Source organism: Salvelinus namaycush, chromosome 41 (assembly GCF_016432855.1).
Source record: "Salvelinus namaycush isolate Seneca chromosome 41, SaNama_1.0, whole genome shotgun sequence".
Lineage (NCBI taxonomy): Eukaryota > Metazoa > Chordata > Actinopteri > Salmoniformes > Salmonidae > Salvelinus > Salvelinus namaycush.
In genome coordinates this window covers 10793881-10821562 of record NC_052347.1, presented here as the reverse complement: position 1 = coordinate 10821562, position 27682 = coordinate 10793881, and the positions used below count along the sequence as shown (strand labels likewise).

At 47.8% G+C, this 27682-nt stretch overlaps 1 protein-coding gene across 1 annotated transcript; it reads right to left on the bottom strand.

Annotated features, from left to right (window-relative positions):
- On the bottom strand, positions 1 to 27244 carry LOC120033994 (protein TANC2-like). The gene is made up of 22 exons (XM_038980394.1): positions 27100 to 27244; positions 25143 to 25325; positions 24534 to 24773; positions 14503 to 14784; positions 13565 to 13686; positions 11377 to 11608; positions 10929 to 11179; positions 10527 to 10724; positions 10031 to 10362; positions 9724 to 9832; positions 9480 to 9602; positions 9147 to 9383; positions 8744 to 8929; positions 8564 to 8657; positions 8334 to 8467; positions 8048 to 8171; positions 7653 to 7828; positions 7297 to 7429; positions 5717 to 5808; positions 5453 to 5599; positions 4384 to 4484; positions 1 to 3872 (listed from the first exon to the last, which is right to left on the bottom strand). The coding sequence occupies exons 1-22, from the start codon at positions 27191 to 27193 to the stop codon at positions 1904 to 1906; spliced, it is 5559 nt and encodes a 1852-aa protein (XP_038836322.1). The 5' UTR covers positions 27194 to 27244; the 3' UTR covers positions 1 to 1903.
- Between the last annotated feature and the right edge of the window lie 438 nt (positions 27245 to 27682).

Sequence of the window (27682 nt, the reverse complement as noted above, 5' to 3'; positions counted from 1 at the left end):
TAAAAGAGCCGACCCACATTTATTTTCTTTGACGTGGTAACCATTTTTAAATAAGTACATTTTACAATCGCTTAACTGGGTTAAAAACGCATGTTTCTTATTACCTTCTCGTTTCAAAACACCACAACTCACATATACAGACAATTTACAGAACTCTGCTCAGCAAGCCCAAAAAAACTAAAAAGGAAAAATGCCTTCTCCTTCCAAGAGAAAAAAAAGATGGCTGTTCCATCAGTTCCTGCACCCTGTACTCTGCCTCCCTCTCCAAATATTACATGTTTATATCAGCATGGGAGTAAGCAGAGAACAAACATGCATTTCTATGCAGCACAGCATGTACAATTATTTACACGAACTATTAAAAATAAATGTTATTTTGGGTGTTAATCCAGACAGGAGAGGGTATTGACTGTAGGGATAAGTCCCTCCTGCAACAGGCTCAGATGTAGGGTTAACTTTTGATATTAACAAGCGGTGCATCCAATCAACTGGCTCATTAATTTCCTTCAAATTCCTGGTTGGAGTGTTTATGAACCAATCCGATCGCAGAGGCTCCACCTATTACCAAGCACACCAATACACAGTAAATAATTATAAATAAATACAAATAAAAATGTTAGCCTAAATGTTTGACATTTTAAAGTAACAAAGACAAGAATGAAGACTACAGTAAATAAAAATGTAAACTTCACAGATAAGGGGTTCATATGTTCTTGTAAGAGAAGTATCTGTTTAACTGATTGTTGTTCATACTAAGTGCCAGTAGGGGATAAAGGGCGTTACCAAACTGGTGGGTAAACTGCACTGTAATTGTGTTGTATGAAATCCATCACAATTGACAACCTTGTATAGATAGATCATAATCTAGTCCAACCATGTAATGTAGCCTAGTCTTGACACGACTTTCTTCAGTGTATTTTTTCAAAACTTATCTAGTTTCATGAAAATGCACTGTAAAAGAAAGTGTAACCATTGTTTTATGGAAAGCATTTTGTGGACGGATGAAAATAGTCCTTCAATGACCACTTCGGTCATTTGAAGTCATGTGTGCATGCTGCCAACATCTTTGACCCTTTAGTGGCCAAAAGTGTATGTAGTACAGTGTTATGTTTGAATAACTGCAGATTTGTCTGGTAGAGATAATTCAACTGTAAAAGGAAATATTCAAGTTATTGGAAATAAAAAAATGCCCGTTTCCCAAAAGCTTCACAAAGCCTGCTGCATGTCACTTCTTGAGCGAAAAAAAAAAAAATACAATCCAATGGAAATAATATATATAATGTATTTACAAACATAACTTAAATGATAAATATTACTTTTCTTTTTTTTGTTGCTTTTCCTATGTACAAGTATGTTGAAGTCTCTTTTCAGTCACATTTACAGCAGAGAACATGGTCATCTTAGTGAAGGGTGGCCTTCTATTGAGTTGTTCTGAAGAAGGCATTGAGAGTTTGGACTTGAGTCTGACCATCCCAGGACAGGCATTCAGGGGCAGGGAGAAAACGGCAGGCAGCAGTCTCCCCTGCTTGAGATCTGGAGGTTTCCAGGTCAGGGTGTGTGGTATTAGTCCTCCTACAGGCTTTAGTTCCTAAAGTTGTGGATCATCCCTGCCCCCTCCACTTTGACTATACAAACTACTCTGCAAACAGAAGGCCAACATATTCTGGAGTACTGGAGGTGTTGGATTCACCTGGCAAACTGCAGTTTTAGGCTTTCTTGTATTCATCCATAGAAAATGGCTGTGAAGGACAGAGGCAAAGAAGATGCATGGGAGGAGAGTTTAAATGTGTTTGTCTGCAGAGGTGTTGCCTTCCCAGTCTCATCACATACCCTTGAGGTTGTCTCTAAGTCATTGCAAATCAAAATATCTGCAGGCTTATCAGTCCTCTCCCTCAGTCCCTCCCTAAACGTTTGACTCCACGAAAGGTCTCTTTGGTTTGATAGGGGACGTGGGGCCCTGCCTGTCCCTGGAGTGCTGCATGTACTCGCTCTCCTGGTAGGCCTGGGCCACAGGCAGCGTCCGGGCCACCTTGACGTCTGGGTAGGATGGCGCCTGGCTCACGCGGCCCATGCCGTCTGCCCTGCCATCCCGTGAGCTGTTAGCTGGCGGCTGGTAGTAGTCTTCGTCCAGGAGGTGTCCGTTGTGGGCGTTGTTGGTGCGGTTGTAGTAGGCGATGTGTCCCAGGCTGGGCTGTTGGCTGTAGCCATGCTGAGGGCCAATGTTCCCTGGAGACGTGGCGGAGCTTGTCACCACCGTGTCCAGGGAAGAGATGGCCCAGGAGCGCCCTATTGTCTGCGGTTGTGGTGGCAGGTACTGGTGAGTCCGCGCCGTCTTGTCGACAACGCCCATGAAAGGTGTGTTTCTGGAGCGGAGTGCCTTGTCTGGGTACGTCCCTCCCACCACCCTTATGTCGCTGCCCTGCGGAGGAGACACAGGCGAGAGGTCGTCGCAGTAGACGCTACCATCCTCGTAGGACAGCTGTAGAGGGATTTCCATCTGCTGGGCCGAGGTGGAGCCCCGGAAGCCTGGGGCTAGATTAGCTGCAGAGACCCCACCCAGGCTTGTGTTGGAGGGGGAGAAGCGGAGGCCTACGCTCTGGGAGTGCATGAGGGGCCGGGGAGTGGGGGCGTGTGGCTTTGGCTCTGCGCTGGTGGCACTGACAGGTCGGCGCAGGCCGTGGGGGTTCTCCGGTGATCCCAGCGCCGCCTGGTGCTCCATCTCTAACTCCATCTCCATCTGAGGTGAGACAGGGTAGTACGCTGCTGACTGGCTGCGGCTGATCTGGGGGGCCTGGCCATAGCGCGGACCTCCAGGCCGGTAAGCTGAGGAGGGCCGCTGGGGGAGCTCATCCTCCATTGGGACCATCTGGATCCCACCATATTGGTACAGTGCTCCTGCACTGAGGCTGGCCTGCACCTGCAGCGTGGGCCTCCCTTCCAGGGCACTGGGGTATATATTCACCCCGTCCCTCAGCTCGGCCAGGTCGGGGGGGAGGCGGGTGCTCATGGAGTGGGCCATCTGGCTGTAGGCACTGGTGCCCAGCACAGCACTGGAGTGCACAGCGGAGCTGGGCTGGTTGGTGCGTACGATCTGGGCCTTGGCAGGCTGCAGCCACTGGCCCTGCTGGGGAGGCTGCTGCTGGGAGGGCAGCTGGAAGGAGCGCTGGCTGCTCATCTTAGACAGCGGAGACTTCGGCCGGCCGGGTATCTGCTCCGACTGGTAGCGGGCTGAGGCCGACTGTGGCCGGTACAGACCTCCTCCGCTCTCTGAGGTGGGGCTGGCGCGGTACTGAGGCCCCCGGCGGAGAGGCGAAGGTGGTGGGCTGAAGTTGTACGGCATAGCGGAAGCCTGGTGGGCTGGGGAGGTGTGCGGAGGGCTGGGCCGGTAGTGGGAGCTCTGGTGCGTCGGGGAAAGTGATGGGGAAGTGGACTGGTAGCCTTGGCGTGTGGGGGAGGACATGGAAGGGGGGCTAGGGGGCAGCTCGAAAGCCTGGACCATGGAGGGGCCTCCGGAGAGGTAGGGCGAGTTGCGGTGGCCCGGGGAGGGGGGCAGGCTCTGGATGAGGGGCAGGCCAGAGGGGCTTGAGCGGGGCTCGGGAGTCATGCCCATGGGGAGGCTCTCCAGGTCCTGCTCCAGGTAGTCCTCGTCCAACAGGTCCTGCACTGGCTGCATGTCCTCCAGGCGGGGCTCCAGGGAATGGGGAGGGGGCGCGGCCTGCTCTCTGGGAGGGGATGGGGGAGGGTCCAGCTCCTGTTGCTCCTCGAACTGAAGACACTCCTCCTCCACCCTCTGCAGCAGGCGCTGGATCTCCCGGTTGTTGGGGCAAAGGAGGGTGGCCTCATTCAGGTCCTCCAGGGCTGCGTGGAACTGCCTGAGGTGGATACACGAGGGGGTGAAGAGGGGAATATCAAGAGAGAAAAGAGGGAGATTGAGAAAGCATTATGAGGGAGGAGCAGGAGAGGTGGTACAGATATGAGCACGACAAAGCACGAAACCAAAGACCGTGAGGGAGTAGCATGTGGTCAAAATGACAACACCACAACTGTTCAAACTACTTGCCCTCACATAGTAGTCAGACAAAGTACACTCTTACACTAAAACATTAAAAAATTAGCCATGACAATGAGCAAGAGAATGAACAAGTCATAGGGCTAAGGGGATACAGGATGTGTAAGCAGACATAAAAACCACTGAACATGACATAGGGTGAAAAACATGGCCAAAATACTCATGAACTCTATTATGTTCCCCTGTAGTCATCTGTCTACAGCGCATTGGAATCCTGGTGATCATGTGACATGAGAGGGCCCAATTGGATCCTAAGGCTGAGCTCACTCTGCGCTAGGCCTCCGCCTCCCTGTTCTCCCCGTCGCTACGGTTACCTGCTGCTGCGCTTGGCGCGGGCTCTGGCGTAAAAGGCCTCGTACGATTTGGATTTCAACTCTAGCGCCTTGGTAGCAAACTCCTCAGCCATCCCAAAGTCCTGCAAGCAACAACAGGGCCGACAGTCATTCACAGAGACACGCGTGGAGCGGTACATGAGTCAGAAATGAGTCAGAGGTGAGTCAAAAATGAGTCAAGAGATTAATGGAAAAAAGGTTATAGATGAGTCGTACATAGAACCATGTACAGAGTCAAACATGAGTCATTCAGGAGTCTTGTATCAGCCATACATATAACCATAAAGAGTAAAACAGATGTGAATAACTGAGTCGATGAGATCGATGGAAACTTGGGTTCAGATAGAAGACACCCAAGAAAAAAAAACTGAAAGACAAATGGACAACACTGACAAATAAAAAATAATACACGAGCCCATGACGAAACCATGTAAATTGAGCAATTAAAAACATTGATATGAACAAACACAGGACACAGACTTTCAGAGACATACAAACACAAAAGACAAACACACATTCACACACACAGAAACCGCTGTTGCACTGCTCTGTCATTAGAACCTCACCTGGCCACTATGGCCCTGACCCAAACCAACCTCCCTTTGCACCTCCTCTAAAGTTACCAGAGCTACAAACACAAACCAAAACCAAGCAAACTATAAGAGGGAATGGAAGATGCAGGGATATGGGCCTAGGTTAGATGAGGCTAGAGTTGAGGGAGATTTACCTTCCGCTATTATGTTGAAGTCTGATCTACTGTACATTTTTGCACAATGATATCGCTGTCATCAACCTTTTGAAACCATATTTTTACACTGCTTAAATCCACGTGCGGTTTTATAATCTATCAGAAGAGCTAAATATCGTTGTATTGTAAGCACAATGAACAAGCATACATCCCAATGAGGGATAATAAAGTTATTTTGTATTGTAATGTCTTGGTAAACCTTGCAGATGGTAATGCTGTTGAGTGTAAGCAAAAAAAAAGCAGCTCCAGTCACAGCCAGGTGGGGTGAGGAGCTATAGGAGGGTGCAGTGGGGTGTCACTCACATTCATTTTCCTCCGGCAGCGGGACAGGTTGAGGAGGAGGGACACCTTGAGCTCTCTGAAGGTCTTGAGGTCCTCGCTGAAGCCCTCGCGGGGGAACTTCTTTAAGGCGTACTGGTACCGCTGGGCCGCCTCCTTCACTTTACCTTTCTACAGGACGGGTAGAAGAAAAAACACTCAGAAAAGCGAGACTAGCATGGTTTGGCACCACAACAGTAACCCTCAATGACCACTGTGCTATATTGCTATATTCTAGGAAGGGCAGACCTTGTAGAAGCCATCTCCTTCCTCTATCAGCTTGCTGAGCAGGACGATCATGATGTCGGGTTTGGAGGTGGCCATGGCCCAGGTGGCCGGACCTGGTGGAAGACAACAGGGGGCATGATGGGTAACGGGAAGTGACCGGAGGAGAGAGGAGGGTGGCAATGACAGGAAGAGGGGGCATAACTCAGATTAAAAGGACCGACAATGAGAAGTACAAGAGAGAAAGGAGTAGGGTGAAGTTGCCCCTAGACGCTGATCTAAGGTCTGTTTTGTTTTTCCCCTCCAGTAATGGTTTACGTTAGCATTTGGAGAGAGCAAACTGATTCTAGAGGTAGGGGCAACTTCACCTCGGAGTGGAGCGAAACCAGTTGACAGGTCGAGATGATGATGAAGCTCTACCCAAGATAAATATGGCGTGACTTACTGAGACAGACAGGTTTGGGGTTTCTTTGCCCCTGCATGTGCCATTTAAGCGCTCAGCTAACAGATGGATACATAGATATTGATGTCATACCTGGTGCAGGAAGGATCTGACTCAAGTACAGAATCAATAACTTAATCTCTAGTAAAGCCACTGGGAAAACGATCAACTTATTTATGCACCAATGCCAATCTCACCCAACATGAATACACAATAATATCTTATTATTAGCCAGAGTTATTCTGTGTTATTCTGCATGCTATGTGTAAGGGGGACAGGCAAGCACAAGCCATGCCAGAGCAGAGGGGGTTCACACATGCATTTATGGCTTCCCACCAGCAGGGGGAATGCATGGACTGTGGGCCTTGTGGTGTTTGTGTCACAATCTCTTATCGGGCAGTGGATGGTTAGCTCACTTCACAAAGCCACATATAAAGAGAAAGGAGGGTAAAAAAAAGAGGACGAGAGAGTGAGAGCAGAGATGTATATAGAGAGAGGGCAAACTGTTTGTTACCTCGGGGTCGACTGGGAAGAGTCTGATATCCTGATTACGGAGAGGGGGCGGAGCCAGGGTTATGAGTGACAGGTTAGAGGAGGGAGTTAGGTGGGTGAAATGAGAGGAAACATAATGGAACCAACCCAATAAGAGGAACCAAGAGAGAGAGTGTGTGCGTATGTGTGTGCGAAAGTGAAAAGTGAGTGAGTAGGGAGGAGGGAGTGAGTGAGATGAAGAAAAGAACAGAAAGAGGCAGAAGTGAGAAGCTGTGGCCAAAAAAGTGTGTCAGCAAAAGAAAAAGGTGCAACAGCAATGCCAGCAGCAGTAGGAGCAGAGGGAAGGGCCTCACATCCACCATTATAAACATGGTGGAAACAGAGGAGGGGGGTTAGTGGTGCCTGGGGAGGAAGGCATGGCGAAGCCTTGGTGGGCACCATACCACATAGGGAAGAGATTCAGGCAGTAGTTGACAACATTCTAGGAGTCAATGGCCACTATAGTCCTACCGAGGGGAAAAACCAGTATATTAAATAGAACTATAACTGACTAAAGTTGTAGCTAAACCACTGAAGTTAATGTAGAACAATATTGCAAAATTAGAAGACAGTCCTATACACCAGTGTTTTTAAATCTGTGTGTGACTAGTGACCTCTAGTCAGTTCGTACCCATCTTGGCTCCCTTCTTGAGCAGAGCCACCACCACAGAGGTGTTCCTGCAGCCCACGGCCCGGTCCAGAGGTCGCATCCCACTGTAGTCCACATGCTCTATCATCGCCCCGTGGTCCACCAGATACTGCACCTGGAGACAGACGGACGGACGGGGGATAAGAGAGGGAATATGGGAGTTTAAAGGATGAAGAAAATTTGAGGGGGAAAATGAAGAGGAGGAGGAGAGAAAGAACAGAAGAGCATTCTACCTTCAGGTACTTATTCCAATCAAACAGTGAATCAAACAGTGAAAACTTTCTCCGTGCTGCTCTGCCATGGGGAGGTCATCAACGTGGCGACCAGCGACCACTTACCACTTCTGAGTCTCCGTAGAAAGAGGCCAGGTCCAGGGGGGTGCGTCCACTCTTATCGGCGTGGGCGGTGGTCGCGCCCCTCTCAACCAGGCAGCGCACCAATGGCATGTGGCCCTTCAGACACGCCCAGCTCAGAGCAGTCAGACCCTCCTTGTCCATCTGGGCCAGAGAGGCACCTGCAAGAGCGGGTTAAAGGTCATGTTTCCATGGCAGCCAGGGTCATAACATGGCCACTTGGCAGCTGTTTTTGTCCATTACTAAATACTACACATACTTTATGTCTGCTACATGTTGCCCATGTGGAAGTCAAACCTACACTTTTACACTAGGTACTCTGAACCAATGAGAGTAGTAGAGTGGGTGGTGGTGATGTTGAGGGTGAACTGAACTCTGACCTTGTGCCAGTAGGAACTCTGCTGTGCCTAGGTGGCCCTCTGAGGAGGCCATCATGAGGGGCGTGCGGCCCTGCTTGTCTGCCATGTTGACGTCAGCTCCGTGGTTCAACAGCAGGTCCACTATCTGAGGAGGAAGAAACCAAATAGTATGTAACTTCGATAGTATTTTTTGTCACCATTGTTCTCTATCATTGCCAGTAGTGTATTTTAATATTTCCAATTCAAGTTGTATGGCTTTGTAACTTGAAATAATAAATGGGTGCGAAATTCAAATGTGCCCACCCACCTGCCAATGTCCTTGGCGCACAGCGCTGAAGAGAGGCACGATGCCCCGGCGGTTAGGCTGTCCAACCGCTGCCCCTTGTTCCAACAGCAGCCTGCACACATCCAGCTTCCCCCTGCCTGCTGCAGCAGTCAGAGCTACAGTGGGAGAGGGGGCAGACAGAGTCAGTGCAGGTAAAAGCATTCGACAGACTTTGATACAGTCATACACAAACAAACCAAAATAACACGTACCAGTCTCTCCCCAGAGTGTGTCAAAGTTGTTGATCTGTGCTCGCTCCTCCTCTTCCTCATCCTTCTCTGGCAGGTCCAATAGGTAAGATGAGATCTGTACAGGAGACAACATTCAGACTTAGTGTGTGTACGGTGTGTGTGTGTTTGTGTGTGTGTGTGTGTGTGCACATGCGTGTGTACCTCTGTGTATCCCATGCTGGCCCCTGCTATAAGGGCCTGCTGGACAGCGTGACTCTTGGTGAAGGCTCCTTGGGGCTGTCCGTCAGGGTTCCAGTCACTCTGCATCAGGAACTTGACCACCTGCAGGTGTCCTCGCAGTGCAGCGTGCACCAGCGCACACTGACCGTTCCTGTCCAGGTGGTCCACCTACACACAGGGAGAGAGTGTCATTATACACATGCATACACACAGACGTCACATGCAGACACTGTTCAAAAAGACCTATTGGTACATTTTGCCCAGTAGGTGCCAACATGGCTGCCAGAGAGTTATATCATGTTGTGTAAATGCATCATAATGCTGTTGTAATAAACCTCAACTGCCAAAGTGACAGTATGCACAGTAGTGGTGGTTGGTCCCTGACCTTGGCCTTGCAGGCGCAGAGCGCAGTGACGATGGACAGGTGACCAGCGGCGGCGGCGTAGCCCAGCGGGGTGAGGCCGCTGTCCGACTCCCCATCTACATGCGCTCCGTTCTCCAGCAGCAGGCCGGCTGTCTCCGCGTAGCCCAGGTGGGCGTGGACACACAGCAATGGGGCGTTGTTCAGAACCTCAGAACGGTAGTTAACGTTGGCGCCGCCTAGGACCAACAAACGGCTCACCTAGAGGGAGGAGTGTCAGACATATAACCAATACCCCAAACATTTAATGCAATAGTGCTTTGGTTAGCCCACTGCTGGTGTGAGTGTGTCCAGTACCTTGATGTTGGGTGTGTAAAGGTTCCTCAGTGAGGCCAGAGCAGTGGAGAGCCCCTCTGTGCTGTAAGAGACCCACAGCCCCTGCAGGACTGACGAGGAGACCCCAACCTTCTTACTCAGGCCCTGTGGAGAAGATAACAGTAATATCAACAACAGTGTTACTGCACAGTGGGTAGAAGCCATTGACCCAGATGTTGGAGGTGTGCTAGCATGCTGTAGTGATGTGGTGGTGGTGTGTCGTTACCTTGAAGATGTGTGCTTTGAGGATGTGGTGGCCCAGCTCTATGGTCTGCTGCCGGTTCAGTTTGCCCTCCTGACGTGAGAACCAGAAGGCCAGGAGTGTGTGGCCACTCCTACAGTGACAGAGAGATGGCGAGGAGGAGAAGGGAGGAAGAAAAGAGGGAAAGTGGAGAAAGATAGATGTAGAGAGAGGGAGAGAAATTAAGAACAGAAAGCTCCACAAATTCAAGCTGTAAACATTAATGTTCCAGGTACACGCTGGCTTTGCAGAGGGTCTGTTTGTTCCTCTCTGTAGACCAGTGCCTCCTTACCTCGGGTCACAGAGGAACTTGGTCTTCTCCCCGTCCTCCCTCCAGATGAGCCACTCCCTGAAGGAGGGGTGTGTGAACATACGTGTTCCGTCCCTCCTCCGCACCAGGAAGGGCGACAGCAGCTCCAGTCTCCCCTGGAAATCTTCCCAGTCCAGGGCGGGGCCTCGCACGGCACCAGCGTTCACTGCCCCATACGCCTGCTCGTCCGTGAGGGGGTGGAGGGAGGCCACGGCCACGTTGAGCAAGGGGAGGGCACGCTCGAAGGACGACTGGGTAGGGAAACGCATGTTGAGCTGCAGGAGGTACACCTCAGCCAGGCTCACCGGCACCACCTGGGGGGGGCATGGAGAAACACCTCGGGTCAGTTTTGTAAGGAAACATCATATGAACTTTCACAGAGAGAGATAAACACACACAAACAGGCAGAGTATGGAACACAAGCAAAAACCTTGAGAGACATACAGTATATAGCTCCAGGACCGAGACACCGACTCACCTTGAAGCTGGAGCTCTTGAGCACCAGATAGCCCTTCTCGATGAGGTCCAGCGTCAGCTTCAGGTAGAGGTAGGAGCCGCGGCTCAGGGCCTTGAGGTGGGTGCTCAGCTTGGCGAAGGCTGCGTTGTCCAGACGCCCGTTGAGAGACACGTTGCTCTGGATCTCAGCACTGCCCTGGATCCTCTGCAGCAGGTAGCCCTGCAGGTCGCGAAGAGAAAGGAGATCAGCATCATGATAACTCGGTAATACTATCACCATGACTGCTTTTATCACAATAGTTGATGATAATCCTTTTAAATCACGGTTGACTACTTTTACTACAATGATTGAGGTTGAAGTGAGAGATGACTATCAGAGAGTAAAGATGTCAGACAGATGGTTTGGTGTAAACCTGAACCCTACCTGCAGGTCCTGGTCTATGGCATCATTCTCCTCCAGGCGGTCAAGAGAGATACGGTGGAACGGGAGGGGATGTGTGATCTCCTGTAGGGAGGTCCTGACGGTGACCACCAGTTTGAGCCAGGGAGGAAAGCGTTCCATGGTCTTACACAGGAAGGAGGTGATGGTGTCGCCGTAGTCCGGCTTGTGGAACTCTGCCTCATTCAGCCCGTCTACCAGAATGATCAGGTCCTCCTCACATGCTATCTTCCTCTCTGATGAACACAAAGACACAAGGTTGTTTATCAGGACAAGGAGTGGAAAGAATTAACTATTAGCTACTGAGATGGGGCATTTTTTTTTTTTTTTTTTGGAAAACATGAATGGACCTGGCCCAAACCCTGAGAGAAAATAACAAGTTATCAAATGCACAGCTCCTATGCAGTTCCATAAAACCTTGAACACCCCTGACCTTTGTGCAGGATGTCGAGGGGCTCCAGCACACCCCTCCTGAAGGCATTGAGGGGGTCCTGGACACAGGAGCGCAGACTGAGGGTGCTCTGCAGGTGGGGCTCCCGTAGGAGCTGCTCCCTGTAGGCCATGAGCTGGGGTGCCCGGCACAGCAGAGCCGCCACGTTGTGGACAAACTCTGGCACCAGGCACGTGTAGGCGTTGTCCGCCTGGCAGTAGTGGTATGCCACCACCTGGGGGCGATAGAGAGTGGAAGTGAGTGGGGTGGCGGAGATTTAAAAAAAAGATTACTTTTATATAGGTGATACCATTGAAATTGAAAAAATATTTAATATTTTATCTAGATATCTCTGATTATCCCACTTTATTTTTTCCAAAGAGAGAGGTACATTTAACTGAATCAACAAGCATTTCGCTACACACGCAATAACATCTGCTAAACACGTGTATGTGACAAAAAAAAATGATTTAAAGAGGGCGCAAATCAACCCACACAAATCTATTCAGTCTTGAATCTTCAGCACGTAACAATCAAATAAAACACGAACCAAACAGGCCTAGGTGACATTCTGTGCCAACTAACCACTATTATCTTTATGACACAAGAGAGTTAAAGCAGACTGAAGCACAGCTATTGATTGAGGCTACATTAAAATATTGTTGAAAAACAATACCATGTTACATTATTCATTGAAGAGTGAGGACTGCTGTGTAGCTTGTTGTGACTGTCAGGTCTTTGTCTCTAGTGTGTCAGAGGAGTTGACTGGCACTAAGACCCTGGGGGTGGTGAAATGGTCCAGGATCAGATTATTTTTAACCCCCTTGTTGGATAAGGTTAGGCAGTCTGATCCTAGATCTGTAGTTGAATGTATAGTATAATACAGCGCCGCCTTGGATAGAGTGGACTTGGAGTGCTGAAGAAAGCCAGCAGGCTTCACAGACTGGCTCCAACGTAAAGCTTCCCTCAGGAACATTTCAGACTAGATTAGAGAGCTTCACTCCGAAGATCATACACAGATTCATAGCCGTATACTTCTGGCCACTGACATCCACAGGGATGTGTGTAGTATTTGTGATGCTTGTGTGTGGTAGAGTTGTGTGTAGTGTGGGTGTGTGTAAAGTGTAAAGTGTGAGTGTAAAGTATGTGTAGAAAGTGTGTGTGTGGGTCAACCACTGGAGCAGGCTATCATTAAGAATGCATGTGGCCGCTAAGGGGATCTAATGGCTCGGCTGGAACAGTGCTCCCTGGGCCTATGCATATTTCATTAGGCCATAGCACAGAGAGACAGAGGAAACAAGAGAGAGACAACAAGAGACAGAGAGGGGGGAGTGAGAGCTTCCTTTGTTTTTCTGCTGTGTCTGCACAACACCACCAGTCATGAAAATGGAATGGAGAGAGAGATAGACAGAGAGAGAAAAAGAGCGATGGCGTGAAGAGCCAGATTGGATGGCAGGAGTTGACAGTGGATGGAGGAAGGAAGAGGGAGAGAGAGAGTGCTAAGTGAATAAAGGAAGACATTAGCATCAGTGTTGCTAGACAGGATGGGTTAAGGACATAGGGAGAGAGAAATTGATGTAGAACGAACGGAATGCAGATAACGGAGAGAATGAGAGAAGAGCGGCAGCGGATTTAGAGAATGAGAGAAGAGCGGCAGCGGATAGAGAGAATGAGAGAAGAGCGGCAGCGGATAGAGAGAATGAGAGAAGAGCGGCAGCGGATAGAGAGAATGAGAGAAGAGCGGCAGCGGATAGAGAGAATGAGAGAAGTGCGGCAGCGGATAGAGAGAATGAGAGAAGAGCGGCAGCGGATAGAGAGAATGAATAATAGAGTGAGAAGGGAGAGGACAAGGCCACAAGGAGGTCAGAGGGCAGAGACAGCTACCAGACCGGACACTGTAGGAAAGAGCTGCTGACACTGAAGAACAAAGGAGCAGATGTGCAGGCTTTGACTTCAGACCAGCATCAACACACCTTCCCCCTTAGCAATGTCTCAATGACCAGTTAATTAGTTGAATCCGGGCCACGTTCAGTAAGGCACACCGTTGTAGAACATTTAAATAAAAATAGAACATGGTGTAAACCAGACATGTACCTCTTAGCAAGGATTCACCCAGCTGGTCAGGGGGTTTTGAATGGTACTTAAGACTGCTGAGATGCAGCCGTGGTGTGGTGGTGTAGTTGTACTGTACCTGTGAGGCGAGCCGCCGTAAAGCCTCCTCCTGGCGTCTCCTCATCTCGGGCGTGCCAGGGCAGCTGCCCCCCAGGGTGCCATGGGAGTGCTGGGGCTGGGTGAGGGGCAGGGTCTCCCCATCTGAGAGAGAGAGAGAGAGAGTGTGAGAGAGAGGGGGGGAGAGAGAGAAAGGAGGGAAGAGAGCAAGTGAGGGGACAGAAAAAGGGAGAAGTACATTTATAGATCAAGTTGAGTGCATCTACTGTGTGCATTATTTACACAGACACAAGGATACTTTTTATACGCATCTTAAGACACATGCCCAGTACCAGTGGTGTAAAATTACTTTAAAATACTACTTAAGTATTTTTTTTAGGTATCTGTACTTTACTATTCATATTTTTGACAACTTTTACTCCACTACATTCCCCCCCCAAAAATAATATACTTTTTACTCCATACATTTTCCCTGACACAAAAGTATTCGTTACATGCTGAATGCTTAGCAGGACAGGAAAATTGTCAAATTCACACGCTTATCAAGAGAACACATGGTCATCCCTACTGCCTCTGATCTGGCAGACTCACTAAACACAAATGCATCGTTTGTAAATTATGTCTGAGTGTACCCCTGGCTATCTACATTTTAAAAACAAGAAAATGGTACCATATGGTTTGCTTAATATAAGGAATTTGAAATTATTTATACTTTTACTTATGTATATTTTACCAATTCCATTTACCTTTGATACTTAAGTATATTTAGAACCAAATACTTTTACTCAAGGAGTATTTTACTGGGTGACTTTCACTTTCTATTAAGGTATCTATACCTTTACTCAAGTATGACAATTGGGTACTTTTTCCACCACTGCCCAGTACAACAGGCTCTTCTAGCAGCAGCCAGCATGGATCATTGTTATACACACACACTCCTGTAGGACGGTATAAGCGTACGTTTGGGCGAGGCGTGGGGGCTGTCCGAGGCGATCTGCCTCATGCGATTGCCGTGGCAGCTGAGTGCCACCAGACGGGAGATGATGGCAGTCTTGCCGAAGCCCACGTTGCCCACGACAACCACACCTCGATTGGCTGCCGAGTCGTCGCTGTGAAGACGGGCGTCCACTTCCTGGAAGACCCACTCCCTCCCGGTGAAGAGCGAATCAGCTGTCAGGCTGGGCACCTCGAACAGAAGGGGCTTGAGGGCGATATCCGGGGGGCGGTAGGGGGCAAAGCGTACTGGAGAGAGAGGGGAAGGGGACAGATTATAGGTGAGGAAAAAGACACAGGACTTGATGTGTAGAGTCCACTGCACTGTCATTGTCATTTCCTCAGTGCAACGTCAGCTTGTCACCCATAGAGGGGGATGTTCATCAAAATAACACACACCATGGGTGAACGCCACCATTGGGCTTCATACTAAGAACAACATAATGAAACAGAATTACTTAGTGTATGGGTAGATACATAATATATACATATATACCAAGTACATATGGTTAGCAGAGCGGGGGACAGGGGATTAGATAACATATTGTAGTAGAGGGATATTGTACTCCTACTAATACAGCACCACTAGTTTAATAAGCACATCATTATAACGTGGCATTAACTGATGTAGAACAGTATAATGCCTTATAATGGGAGAAGAGAAAGAGAGGAGCATCACTTACGTGAGTTAGATTGCCAGGCATGGCTGTAAGCAGAAGCTGAGGCAGAGGACAGAGGAGAGAGACAACGCAAGAGAGGAGAGAGAGACAAAGCATGAGAAAGAGAGAGAGAGAAATGGAAGGGCAGGGGAAGAGGAGGAGAAAGGGGAAGATGGATGGGAGGGTTGGTACAGCTAGCTAGCAGAGGAGAGGGGATGGTGAGAGGGAGGGAGCAGGGTGGTGGGGAGCCACACCCAATGTTTCATCCCTGATCCTAGGATGAAGCCTCAGACACGTACAAATATCGTTTGAGCATATTTCTTGTTCTTGGAGCCCATGTTTTCTGTACATGCCTCAGAGCCGAGGTTGTGAGAATGTGCATGTCCAGTAGTTCTGTACTGAGGAGTAAGAAAGGCAACGGTAACGTGATATCTCTGTATGAGTTTTCATTCCCGGTGTGGTCTGATCTTAGGGAGAAAGTGCTGTGGTAAGCATGATAGTGTGGCAGGCAGGGGGCTAAAAATACAGTCAGAGAGAGCGTAGGGAATAGAGAGGGAGGAATAGAGGGAGAGGTATAGAGAATTGGAGAAAGATAGGGTGTGTGCGTTTGTGTGTGTGTGTGTGTGTGCAAGTCTGTTTGTGCGTGTTCATTGTGTGTTCAGTGTGTGTGTCTTTGCTAGTGTGAGTGTGATTTAAGCCTTATAAAGCCTTGGCCATGAGTGATGGGACCTCAGACAGGACCCCTGCAGTGACAGATGAGCCAGGGAGTGGTGAGGAGCGAAGGTCGATAACATTGATCTGGGAGGGGAGACGGATTAAGGTGTACCAGGGTGTGTGTGCGTGTGTGTGTGTGGTGTACCAGGCCCAAAGGGAGGGTTGCATCACCCAATACCAGGCAGGGATAGGGGTTTAGAGGGACAGAGTGCACCAAGTATGTCTACACAGATATACACTCACTCACAAATCATACTTACTAACACACTGACTTACATGTATACTCCAAGACACACACACTCTCTCTCTCAAACACACACACACCCCATGACAGATTTTGGGCGTGGTCAAGGTAGAGTGGGAGTAAATAGGAAGATGAAGCAGATTTAGCACACACCACAAAATTACCCCTCACAACCCCAGTCCCTAAATCACCTGACCTCCACTCCCTGACCCACACCCCAAAATGCCCCCACCCCCATTTCCTCATCCATCTACACCCCCCCACCCCCCAAGTATCCCACACACTCAGATCCTAAACAAGCCCACTCAGATCCTAAACCAGCCCACTTATCCCCCACACCCCCACCCAAAGTGATATGAGGCCTACCTCTGAGGTCGTGTCCGGAGCGCCCAGCCCCAGAGTTCTGACGGGGCATCCTGAGGGAGGTCCTCAGGGGAGTGTGTCTCTGCTCATCCAGGTAGGCCAGGTCCTCCAGGTGGGCCGAACTCGTGGCTAATGTGTGCGTGTGTGTGTGTGTGTGTGTGGTAAATGGGTGCAACAGATGAGAGAGAAGAAAAACAGAGTTAGTCAAACAAAGCCAGGAATCACTGAACCGCCTAAACCTGAATGCTAAATTGCTAATGCTAACGACAGACACCCTTGGAAATAGACAAACATATCAGTCCCATACCTCACCATTGAGATCCACTACGAACCAGACCCATTTGAGATCCAACCCCAAGCAAACAGAAGTGGTTTAAAACTGTCAGTGTCCCAGACTAATGTGAACTAATGTGTGTAGCTATAGCGTGGTAGAGTGTATGTGTGTGTGAGCCTGTGTGAAAGCGTGTGACCTCATACACACCAAACACACTTCCTTCCTCGGACGACCCCTTTTCCAGATAGTTTGTTTAGTTGTTCCTCTCTGTTAACAATATACCCAAGTCTGGAGCTCTTCCAGTTGTCCCAAAACCCACTGTCTCTCAATAGGGAGAAAAAAAAAGAGTAGGAAGATAAATGCAATAAAGAGTTTTTAGCTTTAGGATAAGAGCTTTATGGAGAATGACAGAGATAACCTTGTGCTACAGGGAGGGACTGACAACGCACCTCCTTCCTTCCTGTCAGGAAAAGAGTGTAATCCTGTTTTTTTAACGGGCTTCAATAAAACCCTGCATACCACAAAGTTGTGAACCACTGCGCTAGCTGATGCTAACAACAATTAAATGGAAGAAAATAAGTTCTACCCACCACTCACCTAAACTGCAACCCGTGATCTGTTTTACCTATGGCAACGATCCCTCCCGGACTACTACCTTTCCACTGCAATACAGCTAAAACTGTAGCAGGCATGTGGCGAGTGGGATCTCATATTTACGGTGGTTTGCAGGGACCTTGGTGTGGGCGAGCAGCTGTATTAGACTTAGATTTTAGATGAGTTTATTAGTCACACGCACAGGGTCGCAGACGTAATTGCAGGGTAAAGTGAGATTCTTAAGCTCAGAGCTCCAACAGTGCAGGTCAAAAAGACAAGTGAAACAATAATACAAATAATAATATATGATCCTCTGCAGCAGAGGAAACTCTGGGTCTTCCTTTCATGTGGTGGTCCTCGTGAGAGCCAGTTTCATCATAGCACTTGATGGTTTTTGCAACTGCACTTGAAGAAACTTATCAAAGTTCTTGACATTTTCCGTATTGACTGACCTTCATGTCTTAAAAGTAATGATGGACTGTCGTTTCGCTTTGCTTATTTGAGCTGTTCTTGACATAATATGGACTTTGTCTTTTACCAAATAGGGCTATCTTCTGTATACCACCCCTACCTTGTCACAACATAACTGATTGGCTCAAATGCATTAAAAAGGAAAGACATTCCACAAATTAACTTAACAAGGCAAACCTGTTAATTGAAATGCATTCCAGGTGACTGCCTCATGAAGCTGGTTGGGAGAATGCCAAGAGTGTGCAAAGCTGTCATCAAGGCAAAGGGTGGCTATTTGAAGAATCTCAAATGTAAAACACTTTTTTGGTTACTACATGATTCCATATGTGTTATGTTATAGTTTTGATGTCTTCACTATTATTCTAAAATGTAGAAAATAGTAAAAAAAATAAAAGAAAAACCCTTGAATGAGTAGGTGTTTCCAAACTTTTGACTGGTACTGTACATATTTAAAACATAATCAATGATAAATGTCCATGGGGGTAGCCATTGCCATAGCTCATAGGGCTTGACGTGGAGCTATGGAGACATTTTCACACTCTAGAGTTGGGTTTGTGTTTTATGTAATTTTAATAGTCATTGCTATGTGAGAGATGTGCTGGGAGAGAGAGAGAGAGAGAAGGAAAGTGGGAGGAAGGCGTGCGTTTCTGCAGAACAGAATGTCAAGGCTCATAAGGTAGTCTCTCTGTCAGTTGGAGTAATCTAGTGCATTTGAACCAGGAGATCAGAGCCATTTTGAAAGTGAGCTTGACTACATAGGATGAAAGAGAGCAGACGGAGACGAAAGAGGCAGGAGGTAGAGATGGAGGAGGAGGTGGTTGGAGGAGGAGGGAAAGAGAGAGGAGAGGTGAGGAGAAAAATAGACAAGCTAGAGGGAAAGGGGAGGGAGCGAGGTAGAGGTAAAGAAAGAGAGGATATATGGAGTGAGAGCAGAGAGCTTCTCGTTCAGAGCCCAGTGTGGGTGGCTGCCCCTGCTCTGCTCCTGAGGCGTGTAGCAGGACAGCAGACCAGAACATCCCTACCTAGTGCTCCCCTGCTCCCGCTGAGCAATGACCCTCACTGAATCACTCCTCTCCTGTCAGTGGCGTGTGTGTGATGATCAAAGCTTTCTATACAGTCATTCAATCCACCATTTCACAATGTCCCCAGTTTACAAGATGCCACAGGCTAGGGCTGTATTTATAAGCTGACATACTGTCATATTTGATATGACAGTTGTCCCATCATCACTTCCAGGCTTGCAACTGGACTGAGTTATGTTGGGCAGAACATAATCACAACAATCATCTATCCCTAGATTAATTTTGGTGACGTCCAACAGAACACGGCCTCCAATTGGATGAGGAACTGTGGCGGCCTATTCCCCAGCTACCACCACAAAGTCCCGAAGGCCAAAGGATTGTAGCTCATATTATTTCCTATACTCCCACAATAAACGCTAAATAAATGCTCTCCCTCGCCCTCCATTTGGCAAATCTGACCATAACTCTATCCTCCTGATTCCACTTACAAGCAAAAATTAAAATAGGAAGCACCAGGGACTAGATCAATAAAAAAGTGGTCAGATGAAGCAGATGCTAAGCTACAGGACTGTTTTGCTAGCACAGACTGGAATATGTTCCAGGATTCCTCCGATGGCATTGAGGAGTACACCATCAGTCATTGGCTTCATCAATAAGTGCATCGATGACGTCGTCCCCACAGTGACCGTACGTACATACCCCAACCAGAAGGCAACATACGCTGAGCTAAAGGCTAGAGCTACCTCTTTCAAGGAGCGGGACTCTAACCCGGAAGCTTGTAATAAATCCCGCTATGCCCTCCGATGAACCATCAAAAAGGCAAAGCATCAATACAGGACTAATATCGAATCAGACTACACCGGCTCTGACGCTCGTTGGATGTGGCAGGGCTTGCAAACCATTACAGACTACAAAGGGAAGCACAGCCGAGAGCTGCTTAGTGACACAAGCCTACCAGACAAGCTAAACTACTTCTATGCTCGCTTCGAGGCAAATAACACTGAAACATGCATGAGAGCACCAGCTGTTCCGGATGATTGTGCGATCACGCTCTCTGCAGCCGATGTGAGTAAGACCTTTAAACATGGCAACATTCATAAGGCCGCAAGACCAGACAGATTAACATGACGTGTACTGCGAGCATGCACTGACCAACTGGCAAGTATCTTCAATGACATTTTCAACCTCTCCCTGTCGGAGTCTGTAATACCAACATCTTAAGCTGACCACCATAGTCCCTGTGCCCAAGAACACTAAGGTAACCTGCCTAAATGACTACCGACCCATAGCACTCACATCTGTAGCCATGAAGTGCTTTGAAAGGCTGGTCATGGCTCACAACACCATTATCCCAGAAACCCTAGACCCACTCCAATTTGCATACCACCCTAACAGATCCACAGATGATGCAAACTATTGCACTCCACACTGCCCTTTCCCACCTGGACAAAAGGAACACCTATGTGAGAATGCTATTCATTGACTACAGCTCAGCGTTCAACACCATAGTGCCCTCAAAGCTCATCAATAAGCTACAGACCCTGGGACTAAACATCTCCCTCTGCAACTGGATCCTAGACATCCTGACGGGCCTCCCCCAGGTGGTAAGGGTAGGTAACAACACATCCGCCATGCTGATCCTCAACACAGGGGCCTCTCAGGGGTGTGTGCTCAGTCCCCTCCTGTACTCCCTGTTCACTCATGACTGCACGGCCAGGCACGACTCCAAAACGATCATTAAGTTTGCAGATGACAACCGTGATCACCGAAAACGACGAGACAGCCTATAGGGAGGAGGTCAGAGACCTGGCCGTGTGGTGCCAGGACAACAACCTCTCTCAATGTGATCAAGACAAAGGAGATGATTGTGGACTACAGGAAAAAGAGGACCGGGCACGCCCCCAGTCTCATCGACGGGGCTGCAGTGGAGCAGGTTGAGAGCTTCAAGTTCCTTGGTGTCCACATCACCAACAAACTAACTTTTAAAAAAAGTATTATTATTTTAGCTAGGCAAGTCAGCTAAGAACAAATGATTATTTACAATGACAGCCTAGGAACAGTGGGTTAACTGCCTTGTTCAGGGGCAGAACGACAGATTTTTTCCTTAGCAACCTTTCGGTTACTGGCCCAATGCTCTAACCACTAGGCTACCTGCCTGGTTCAAGCACACTAAAACAGTCGTGAAGAGGGCACGACCAAACCTATTCCCCCTCAGGAGAATGAAAAGATTTGGCATGGGTCCTCAGATCCTCAAAAGGTTCTACAGCTGCACCATCGAGAGCATCCTGACAGGTTGCATCACTGTCTAGTATGGCAACTGCTCGGCCTCCGACCGCAAGACACTATAGAGGGTAATGCATACGGCCCAGTACATCACTGGGGCCAAGCTTCCTGCCATCCAGGACCTCTATACCAGGCGGTGTCTGAGGAAGACCCTAGAAATTGCCAAAGACTCCAGCCACCCTAGTTACAGATTGTTCTCTCTGCTACCGCAAGGCAAACGGTACCAGAGTGCCAAGTCAAGGTCCAAAAGGTTTTCTAAACAGCTTCTACCCCAAGCCATAAAACTCCTGAACATCTAATCAAATGTCCACCCAGACTATTTGCATTGCTCCCCCCTCTTCTACACAGCTACTACTCTCTGATGTTATCATCTATGCATAGTCACTTTAACTTGTTTGGGATAGGGGGCAGCATTTTCACTTTTGGATGAATAGCGTGCTCAGAGTGAACTGCCTCCTACTCAGTCCCAGATGCTAATATATGCATATTATTAGTATTGTATAGAAAACACTCTGAAGTTTCTAAAACTGTTTGAATGATGTCTGTGAGTATAACAGAACTCATATGGCAGGCAAAAACCTGAGAAAAAATCCAAACAGGAAATGGGAAATCTGAGGTTTGTAGTTTTTGAACTCACCCCTATCGAATACACAGTGGGATATGGGTTATTTTTCACTCCCTAAGGCTTCCACTAGATGTCAACCGTCTTTAGAACGTGGTTTCAGGCTTCTCATGTGAAGGGGGGCCGGATGGGAGCTGTTTTACTAAGGGGTCTGCCTACAGCCTCGTTCTCAGTCACGCGCTTTCACTTGAGAGGTTGCTCTCGTTCCAGTGCATTTCTACAGACAATGGAATTCTCCGGTTGGAACATTATTGAACTTTTATGATATAAACATCCTAAAGATTGATTCTATACTTAGTTTGATAAGTTTCTTCGACCTGTAATATAACTTTTTGAACGTTTCGTCCAAATGGACCAGATCGCGCTTTTGGATTGTTTACCAAACGCCCTAACAAAAGAAGCTATTGGACATAAATGGACATAAATGATGGACATTATCGAACAAAACAAGCATTTATTGTGGAACTGCGATTCCTGGGAGTGCATTCTGATGAAGATCATCAAAGGTAAGTGAATATTTCTAATGCTATTTATGAATAATGTTGACTACCCAACATGGCGGAGATTTCTCTGGCTGGTTTGGGCTCTGAGCGCCGTTCTCAGATTATGCTTTTTCCGTAAAGTTTTTTTGAAATCTGACACAGCGTTTGCATTAAGGAGAAGGGGATCTAAAGTTTCATGTATAATAGCTGTATTTTCATCAACATTTATTATGAGTATTTCTGTGAATTCATGTGGCTCTCTGCAATATCACTGCATGTTTTGGAACTACTGAATCTAACATGCCAATGTAAAATAAGATTTTTGGATATAAATATGAACTTTACCAAACAAAACATACATGTATTGTGTAACATGAAGTCCTATGAGTGTCATCTGATGAAGATCATCAAAGGTTAGTGATTCATTTTATCTCTATTTGTGCTTTTTGTGACTCCTCTCTTTGGCGGGAAAAATGGCTGGGTTTTCTGTGACTTGGTGGTGACCTAACATAATCGTTTGTGGAGCTTTGACTACAGCTCAGCGCTTTGACTAAAGCATTTTTGAAATCAGATACTGTGGCTGGATTAACGAGAATTTTATCTTTAAAATGATGCCTAATACTTTTATGTTTGAGAAATTTGATTTATGAGATTTCTGTTGATTTGTATTTGGCGCCCTGCAATTTTATTGGCTGTTGGCGAGGGGTTCCGCTAGCAGAACGGGGTTCCGGTCCTAGACAGGTTAATAACTCTCCCCACATGTACATATTACCTCAACTAACCGCCCCCGTACATTGACTCTGTACCGGTACCCCCCCTGTATATAGTCTCGCTATTGTTATTTTACTGCTGCTCTTTAATTACTTGTTACTTTTATTTCGTATTCATATTTTCTTTTAAACTGCATTGTTGGTTAGGGGCTCATAAGTAAGCATTTCACTGTAAGATCTACACCTGTTGTATTCGGCGCATGTGACTAATACAATTAGATTTGAATGTTGCAGTGGGGGACTCGTTCTCTCCAACATTCACACTTCTTTATCTCGCTCCGCTCCCTCGTTACCAGGGTGCCTCCCTCCTATCTTTCTTTCTCTGTGTGATTCTCTCTCTCCATCTCCCCCTCCGTCTCTCCCCCCAGTCACCAGAGGGACTATGCCCATGGCTTTGATGTTTCAGTGCTGCCTGGGCCAAGCCTCTCCACGCCCGGTTTATCCTCCCTCCTTTTCCCTATCCATCTTTCTTACGCAGACTCCCCTCTCTCTCCACTAAACTAATGTTGCTCATTCCTTCCATCTTACTGTCCTGATGACTGGAATCTATGCCACACATTCTCCCCTTCTCTCCTATATGCGTTTGTCTTTGTTCCTTTTCCTCTTTCTCCTTTGATCAGTGTCCCCCCTACTGTATATCCGTCTGCTGGTAGCCCTTTCTCTCTTTATTCCTCTATCAGTTTGTCTCCCTCTCTTTACATCTCTATTCCTTTCCCTTTCTCTGTCCTATATCTGTCTCCTCCCCCATTCTCCCACCATACCCAGCTTCCTTCCCTGACTCTTCAATAAGCTTTGTTTGCACTTCACTCCTCTCAGTGGCCTCTTAGAGGGCATGTGTCAGAAGTCAAAAGAAAAAGGCCAAACAACGTAAACCCCTGTATGATCGACCCCTTAAACACTGCTAGCCCAGCTCCATTCATCCCACTGGATAGGCCAAGTCAGATGTGAGGAGCTACAGGCTTTTTTAGAACCAGCTTGCTATGCTGCTTTTATATGCCCTGACATAAAGAGGACATTGAAAACACATGTTTGAACACTTTTAGGGGGATCTGTGGGGCTTTCCTCACCCTGAAGGAATGTTTTATCCTGGCATCCGCGGTATTCACCCCCCACCCCCAGGTACTGTGAGAATATTAACGTTCCCTATTCCCATTAAAGTTAATGTCGGAGGTGCACAGGGGGTTAAATAAGAGCACCTAAATGAGGTGGGAACACTCAGTCAGTCTCAGATGCTGAGAAGGGGGTCAATTCCAACTTGGTAACTAGATATCACACATTTATGAAAGTAATATAGCCAAACCCTATAAGGATTTTCAATTAATTCTGAGTTTCAGGTCAGTGTCTGAATGGAAATTGATATAGAACAGACCCAAACTTTCAAAGGGTAATGAATCTCCTACCTTTAGCGGCACATTCATTTGTATGCCACTTTGGCCTAAAAGTGTGCAATGAAATGTGGTAAACAAATAAACAAGAGGTGTGGCTGGAACAGTGACTCACCTGCCACAGAGTTGGGCCGGGGCATGAGGTAGAAGGGGATGGAGTGGGCCGTCTCCAGGCTCCTCTCTGGGATCTTGTTCAGGCTGTAGGTGGAGGCAGCCATGTTCTCATCCACGCGGTACAGGAACGAGTCTGTGCCCGAACACTTCTGGGTCTGCCACAGCTTCAGGCTACCCCGCGAGCCGTCCCCGTGCTTCCCCCCACCCCGGTCAGCATTCTCAGAGTAGCTGGTCAGCGTGGCTGTCAGATAAAAGGTAGTTTAGACAAATATAAGCCGTGTTACAGTTCTTTAGAGACTCTGCTTAGTTTAAAACTGATTAAGGCCCATGGAGCAAGAAGAGTTTACTCTTCATTCAATAACACACCTCAAAGTAAATGTTATAACAATAAGAAAATCTCCCAACAGTAGAGCCCATAAGGATATAAAGCAAACGTATTTAAATGCAGCTAATCCCATCACCTGGCTTTTCCAAAATGTAAAGAATTAAAACATGAGTATATCAAATTGTTACAGAAAACATGGCTTTCAGTGTAAACGTTTGGCATGCCAGGAAATACATGGGAAACATTACATAACTTCCACAAAATAAGTGAGCGTCTGTCCCTCACCGATGATGCCGCTGTCCCTGCTCTCCAGGGTGGAGGTGGGGCTGGTGATGGAACCATAGGCGCAGTCTCCGGAGGCGTGGTTCCCGGAGGCCCCTCCGGGGGGCAGCGTGGAGCAGGGGCTGCCTGCAGGGGGGGAGGCTGTGCTGCTGGCCAGGCTGGAGCAGGGGCTGATCCGCTGGGTCACTGACATCATGCCCTGGTAGGGAGGGAGGAAGGGTCAGGTCTATACTGAAGTACAGTGATACACCGGACTGCATCAACCCATGAGAAATGATCAGGTAAATTAGCCATGATTAAATGATGATAAGGCACAACCAGTTGACATATCACATGTACAAAGTAGCCTACACACACACGTGCACCCACACGCACGCACACACCATAGACCGACAAGACGAGAAAGAATGCTAGGATCAGCAATCATTGATACAGTCCTTGCCTGCCATATTATTCCAGTGCATGTGTAACCGTAGAGTCATCTCTTTTTAATATCTTTTGATGACTCATGCAATTATTTTCATGAGTGAACCATTTTTTGCAATTAATGAATTCTAATTCAGTAGAATATCAATACGTTTAGTGAGCCACGCAAGTAGAATAGATCCAGTTATACTTTGATCTATTGAGCAGGGGCAGGGAGAGAGAGAGGCAGGCCCACCTCCGGGCATGCTGGATTCTTATTCCAGACAATCTGTTCATCAATTATCCATGGCCCTGGCTCTAAATGAAAAACGAATTGATTTGGACATTGGTCATTTGAAAATAAATCGGGAGATTAGTCAGAATAGCATAGAAATTCACAGGAGACCAGGATGTGAGCAGAGGCGTGAGTGACTTCTTAGGGAAGGTTTGGCGCAAGACAGAGGGCATCCAAGTATGGAATGCTCCTTGGTCATGATAACAACTCTGCTGTGATTCGGATGTGTTTAGGGAGGCTCCGTAGAAATTAATATAGAACGGGAGGTTCCCTCCCACCTAGCCTACCCAGACTGCTTGCGTGGGAGTGGCAGGCCTCTAAACTGGGACTTGAGAAAACCAGGGCTGGGTTTTTGTTACCACTGCAGTTTGGCACGAAGGACCGAACCAAAGGCATACTGCTGAGCTGTGTAGAACAAGGGGTGCATCTCAATAGTCTAAACAAGCTCTCCTCATCTCCTTCCACTCATCTCAACAGATCAGAAAGACCGATAAAGGCAAAATGGGCCAGATCATTGCTGATGAAGGACATCAGAGGTGGAAGGCACTAGTTAAGGTGCACCCAACGTGTGAAGTGTGGAAAGTGGGTCAGGCTTTAAGGCGGAGTCGCTCCAGCACCGTTGGCTCTGCCATTGGATAGGCCTCTGTGGAGGCACACTGCTTAGACAAGAGGATGTGGCATGCGGCGGGCAGTTTTCACGACCGAGGTAGCGGTTTACCATCCCCTGGGCCTCAGCTGCCCTAGGTTACGGTATGTTGGTTCTGCTCTGCAGGAGTGAAGGAGAGCCTAGCGCCCCTCACTCCGAACTAGGTTATCCATAACTCACAGGATTGATCTTCACAAACATCTTCTGAGCCAGCGCATAGTGGTGTCAGGGGCCATTGAGTTTGCAGTAAACAAATGACGTAATCTACAAAATGGTACACTTGCTTCCGACGCTTAAGAGGCCTTGGAAAGTGATCTGCACATCCCACTGATTTGGGGTGTGCTTCTATAGCTGTGAGGTCCTTATAAGCTGGACCACATTGTGTGCTGGCCACCTACAGTAGTGACTATTGGAGTACCACTCATCTAGGGGAAAGCCTGCACTTTGTATCCTGATGCCATGATGGGTCTTTAAAGACTCCAAAGTATTGACAAACTAATAATAATATACTGTAACAGTGCATGACAGAAGGGTGTGTAACCTACCGGTCCGTGGTCGTGTTCGTCTATGCTCTTACTGTACTCTAGTGTGTGTGTAGTGTGCGTGTGTGTAACCTACCTGGCTGTCGTCGTGGTCGTCCATGTCGTACTGTGAGCCCGGCTGTCCCTCGTTCATCTTGTCTCCCAGTAGGAAGCCCAGGCGCGTCATCAGAGTGTTGGCTGCCTCGTCCACAGAGGGAGGGGGGCCCAGCTCCTGGCTCTCCTCACCTGGAGGGATGGAGGGAGAGATGGAGATGGGGAGGGAGAGCGAGAAAGGATTCAGGTCAACACCGCAGTACAGCGATACAGATACCAGGAGAAATATGTATTGATTGTATTGAAATATGCAGATTAAGCCTGAGGGGATCAATTCTCAATCCAGAACCATAATGAGGCAACCCCTTAATCTAGTCAAAGAGCCGTTGGCTTGCTCTCAGTTTAGTTGAATTGAAAGAATCATGTGCACTGCTCAACCACCAAAGACAACCACCAAATCTCTCACCACAAAACACACATAACTTAGAGATTAATGTACAGAGCTCATAACAATTCCCCCAGACACAACACTACAGTTCCTACAACAAATCCCCTTGGAGGAAGTTCCTGTCCCTTACACACCCTGGCGATCAATCTGTCCTTCACAAAAAATGTAAGCTAT

Excerpts from the sequence above, each read along its gene's own strand:
- LOC120033994 (XM_038980394.1), bottom strand. The coding sequence starts at position 27,193 with ATGACGCGCCTGGGCTTCCTACTGGGAGACAAGATGAACGAGGGACAG. Across the intron at positions 9,833-10,030 it reads AAGTTCCTCTGTGACCCGAG|GAGTGGCCACACACTCCTGG; the intron begins GTAAGGAGGCAC and ends CTGTCACTGTAG. Across the intron at positions 3,873-4,383 it reads CGCGCCAAGCGCAGCAGCAG|GCAGTTCCACGCAGCCCTGG; the intron begins GTAACCGTAGCG and ends TATCCACCTCAG.